This window comes from Lycium ferocissimum, chromosome 5 (genome assembly GCF_029784015.1).
Source record: "Lycium ferocissimum isolate CSIRO_LF1 chromosome 5, AGI_CSIRO_Lferr_CH_V1, whole genome shotgun sequence".
NCBI lineage: Eukaryota > Viridiplantae > Streptophyta > Magnoliopsida > Solanales > Solanaceae > Lycium > Lycium ferocissimum.
In genome coordinates this window covers 16,192,669-16,197,813 of record NC_081346.1, presented here as the reverse complement: position 1 = coordinate 16,197,813, position 5,145 = coordinate 16,192,669, and the positions used below count along the sequence as shown (strand labels likewise).

At 31.8% G+C, this 5,145-nt stretch overlaps 1 protein-coding gene across 1 annotated transcript; it reads right to left on the bottom strand.

Moving 5' to 3' along the window:
* Positions 1 to 1,971: 1,971 nt before the first annotated feature.
* On the bottom strand, positions 1,972 to 3,908 carry LOC132058251 (bidirectional sugar transporter N3-like). Its single transcript, XM_059450802.1, has 6 exons — positions 3,734 to 3,908; positions 3,404 to 3,440; positions 3,102 to 3,312; positions 2,823 to 2,984; positions 2,590 to 2,709; positions 1,972 to 2,463 (listed from the first exon to the last, which is right to left on the bottom strand). Exons 1-6 carry the CDS (start codon positions 3,777 to 3,779, stop codon positions 2,158 to 2,160), a joined length of 882 nt encoding a protein of 293 aa, XP_059306785.1. The 5' UTR covers positions 3,780 to 3,908; the 3' UTR covers positions 1,972 to 2,157.
* Positions 3,909 to 5,145: the final 1,237 nt, after the last annotated feature.

Genomic DNA, 5,145 nt, shown 5'->3' with positions numbered 1-5,145 from the left:
TTACATTTTGATACCTCTATTTTTTCTCCTTAAGATCTTCTTTTGATTTTCAAAACCACGTTGTGCTTCATGGAATATTAAAGCTTCAAATTTATCTTGATCTATCTTGCTACTTGTATCATTGTTAGTATTAAAAGTTTACTGTCAACTAATCGATTTTTTAAACGCAATTGTTCACTTTCTTGTCAATTTTACGTATTTAAAGGTGTAATTATTTAAAAAAAAACATTTCATTGATCACTATTTTGAAAATAAAATATAACAATTTCGAATGTTAGATATAATTTATAGATAATGTAGTACTTCGTATTTTTTAAATCACCTGAAATTGTGAATTTAAGTGGTTTTTTATTTCATGCAAAAGATGAATGCATGCCTAGCTATTTTTTTTTTTTACCTCAAAAACATTTTAGTTAAATTAAATGAAATTACTCATTTCTATATAATACATTGGGTAATTATACTTATTCTTTTTATTTTTTAGGAAAATATATATTAATTCATCATTATTGAAGATTTAATAATTACATGTAATGATCCAATTACTCAAGTTTGGTTGCTGGTTTAAGATCAAGCAGTTTTAAAATCCAAAAGGCTAAGGGGTTAAATTAAGTGAGATTAGAGTGTGTTTGGATTGGCTAATTTTAGGTGCTTTTAAGCCAAAATGGTTTTTAACCACTTTTATAGTGTTTGGGTAAGAAAAAAATGCCTATAAACACTTATTTGTAAACCAAACTAATAAAAATAAGCCATAAGTGGCCAAACAGGCTCTTACTCCCTTTATTAACTTAGACTTCTCACTTCATGTACATCTTGATCATGTTAAACGACAGGAAGCCATAAATGAGCACATTTAAATTTGAAAAGGTAATTCAAGCTGTAGAAGTAAAACATATTTTTCTTGTACGTTGAGTGGCTTGTAAAGATTATGCTACAAAATCTTTTCTTAAAAGTATCGACTTAAGAAAGAGAGAGAAATAGAGAGGGACTAGAAGTTTAGAATCAAAGAGAGTTCCTTCTAAAAGTCTCCTAGTTCAAATCCAACCGTTTACGTTGCAAATTGTCTTTTTGATTTGACTTTAAATGCATTATTGTTGCTCATCAACGACATTCATATGCGATTTGATTTTATTATTCACTTTAGATGTCTTTTAATCCTACTTTTTTTATTTTGCACGATTTAAACCAATTGAAATAAATATATATGGGACAAGCTTAGACGACAGAAATTATATTATACTAATAAAATAAGTGTACGATAATGTCGAGACTGCTACCACGAATTATTTACTTTTACGTGTGAATTTAGGATATTTTTTGTAGCCGCAAGTACCTGTTTAGCTTGTGCTGCTCAGTAGAAGTAATTGATGCTAGGGTTTAAGTAATATATATCGTTAGTGTATTTATACATAAAAGGTTCATTTAAAAGGTAATTACACACACTTCTATTTCATACTTAATTTTGATTGATAACGTAAAATAAATAGTAAGTAACCTACTATAAAATGTTAAATTATAGTAAGGTGGAAAAATATTACTACATTGTCAATAAGCCCGAATCTAATGCCTTTGTTATGGGTTCAGTGAACCCATTAGCTTTTGTGTAAATTTTATATTTCAATTAAAAAATTCACTAAACATCTATAAATATTTGACTGTGAATTCAGTTATTATTGTGATGTTTATTTGAGGTCGTTATAGAAGCTCATAAACGTTAAATTCTGTATCGCGTGACTATTTGTATATAACACTTAAATCCTTGAGCAAATATTGTGACACAAGGGCATCTGACGATATATAACTGCATGCCCACGAGCTCAAATTTTATGAAGCTTATGTAAAACGTGATGAAATTTATTAAGTCTGATAAAAACTAGGAGTACTGTATTTACTGGTGATAGCGCATAAACAAGATAGAAATTGACTTTAACGCAAATGAATTGGGATAAATGATTATTTAATTGCCACCATAGAAAATCAATATCGGCAGACAGCCGTTTTATATTTCAAGAGAACAATTTTCCCTTTTGAGTACATGATCGAAAAGCTACTACTACTAGTAATTACTCTTATAAAACTAAACTGTGAGCTAAGAATTAACTTGTGTATAAACACATTAGGAGTTAGGAAAGAGTAAATCAAAGGAATTAATTCTAATTAGACTTCCACAGTTTGCAGCTTGGGAGTATTCTCAACTTTAGCTGATGCACATGTAGTATCCTGCAGACACGAAGCCACGTGAATTTTGCCCGAGGAAATCAGTGAACCAAGCTTCACTATGTCAATTATTTGTTCCTCTGTAAGTTCTGGAAACTTCTTATTTTCCTCATCCAAGGAAATGACTGCGGGCTTCCGTATCTCTGAAATTTTCTGCTCCTTTAAGATAGTCTTCTCTTTTTTATTGTAAATTACATAAAGCACCATTTGGAGAATTCCTAGGATGAATCCCAATACATTTGGAATCTATATTGACAAAAGTGAAAGTAATTAAACACACGATCGATAAGATTCAACATATTTTGTGTAAAATATATATAGACACATGCAAGTATAGAAAATAAGTATATGATGCTTGAACAAAGAACTTACAGCAATGTTAATGTCTTTTACGAGAAGACCATAAAAGAACCACATGACAGCACTTAAGGTGAGAAAAACCGACAGAAGTAATGGCATGTATTCCACACTCTTTGTTTTGATTACTTGTCTCTGCATTATATAAGAAAAATTATAAGCATTAGTATCTTAATGGATGGAGAAACAGGGGAATCAATGAAGAATAATTCTTGATGTTCATGAATTAATTGCACGTAAAAGCTTACCACTATGCCTAAGGGTGCTACAAACACACATAAGGAAAACACAAGGCAAATCCATCCAATCGCTTGCCCACGAGCAGCACCTTTGAATAGAAATTGGGTGCCCAGAACAATAACACCAAAGCCACCCACCACTGATATTAGGAGCATCTTTATTGTTTGGACCTGCATTAATTTAATTATTAATATCAGACTTATATTTAGGCACACGAAAGGAAGTAAAAAAAAACTCCTTTGTAAAAGATATTACTTATAAGTACTGAATTTCTTGTAAAAACTTACCCTGGCAATTTTAGGTGCGTAGAAAAGGTAGAAACCAACGTAAATAATTTCAATGAAGACATCAAAGGAGTTTATAGTGATGATAAGGGTAGTGTTTGTCTTGAGAAATGCATAGTAAATCCAAAGCATGGAACTGAAGAGAGCAACCACATATGGAATTGATTGATACCCTTCCGTTGATTTCTTCTTGTAAACTTTATAAAATGTGGGGCTGCATATGTGAAAGTGTATTACTTCAGTCATGATCATAAGCATAATAAATTAGTGAAAGCTCTTAAGGATGCAAGAAAGCGAATCCTCACATTGGAGAAAGGAACACGATGAAGGAGACGATGTTACCTGCAAATTGCAAAAGAAAAAAAGAGAAAAGACGAATTGCGTTTAATCTCAAGAGTAATAATGAAGAACGGTGAGTGCAAATGATTAAACAAAATTCAGGTGAATTATTGAGGATAAGCTAGTACGATACATGAAATAATTATGCACATTAGGTACGACCTAATAGTATGGTTAAATATTAAGTATTTGCACATAAACAGAATGGTTTTAACTAGCTAGTATTAGAAGGGGCTTTTGATATGTCAAAAATATCCAATAGATTTTTTGCAAGGGCGAAAAAGAAGTTAATTTACCTAGGACACCAAAAGCAAAAGCCCAGTGATCTGCAGAAAAAGCCATCTCTTTTTGTTTATGTTTCTAGCAAGAAATTTCAAATCTCTAGCACTCTCTCTATAGCTCAGCCACAAAGAAGTGCTAAGAGTTGCAAAAGACTAGCAAGTTTTACTTGATAGTGAAATGAGGAGAGCTTGGTTGACATATTTATATAGGCAGGGGGTGGGAAAGTTGGTGCAACAGTGGAAAAGCTTTTGTCCTATAGTACTCTTATATTTTATTTGGACAAATATTCTATTCTAAAATGGAAAAAGAGCACTTCGAAGAATGAGGGTGCAATGGCAAAAGCCAAATATCCTAAGAACTTAAAGGTCCCAGGGTGATCATGCTCTCTTTATTCAGTGACGAAGCCAGAATTTTCATTAAGGGGATTCAGAATATGAAGAAGTAAACACACGAATAAGCCAAAGGGGGTTCAACATCTACTATATATACATAAAAAATAATTTTAACCATATATAAATAGTGTAATTTTTTGTTGAAGGGGGTTCGGATAAACCCCTCAGCCCTACCTAGCTTCGCCTCTGCCTTTGTTATGTCGTCCACCAATCCTTAGGGGCACTAAGGCTCACACTTGCCCATGCTTTAATTTTTTGGAGGGGTTTGATTTTAATGTATTTCTGTACAAAATGAACACCTAATCATCTTTGAAAACAATCAAGAAATGATTGAGGGACCAATTATTGCCTGCCATTTGGCATCAATAATTGAGCTTAGGCCATCTAGTTCTGGCTCTCTGGTGCTCCTATAGTCAAATGGGGAGATCAATTTGTTGCAATGGCCGAAAGAATTATACGTTGCTGTAGTAGGTTTATCTCTTTTTAGTGGGTTGGGATTTATTTTATCGATATCAATGTGTACAATGAAATAAATGTATCTTAATTACTTAGTTTCTTATATATATATATATATGATTTGAAATGCTGGTGACATATGTTTAGCATATACATGTAGAGATGTCAATGGGAGTTTTAGGCTATATTTGTGGGGGTCAAATTAGCAAAAAATTGAGACAATAAATGGATTGAGCTATAACACACGAAATGTTTGTATGGGTCATAATGTACTGACTAACTTGAGCTAAACAATGAATTATAATAACTGAATCCCTCCAATTCAAAAAGCTTTTTCCATTTGTTTGTCTGTTCTTTTAAAATTTGAATTTTCTTTATTTATTGAATCAATCTAATGGAGTAATATAATCTTTTCATTATTTATCGTAATTATTTTCAAGCAAATAGCTCAAAAAAATTTATTTCTCTATGTTTTGATTAGTTTTTTTTTATGAATTAATCAATTTGGACTGCATGCAACCCAATAATTGGTGCAAGTTTTAGATGAGCTGAAATTGGCCATGTTCAAAATGATCCGC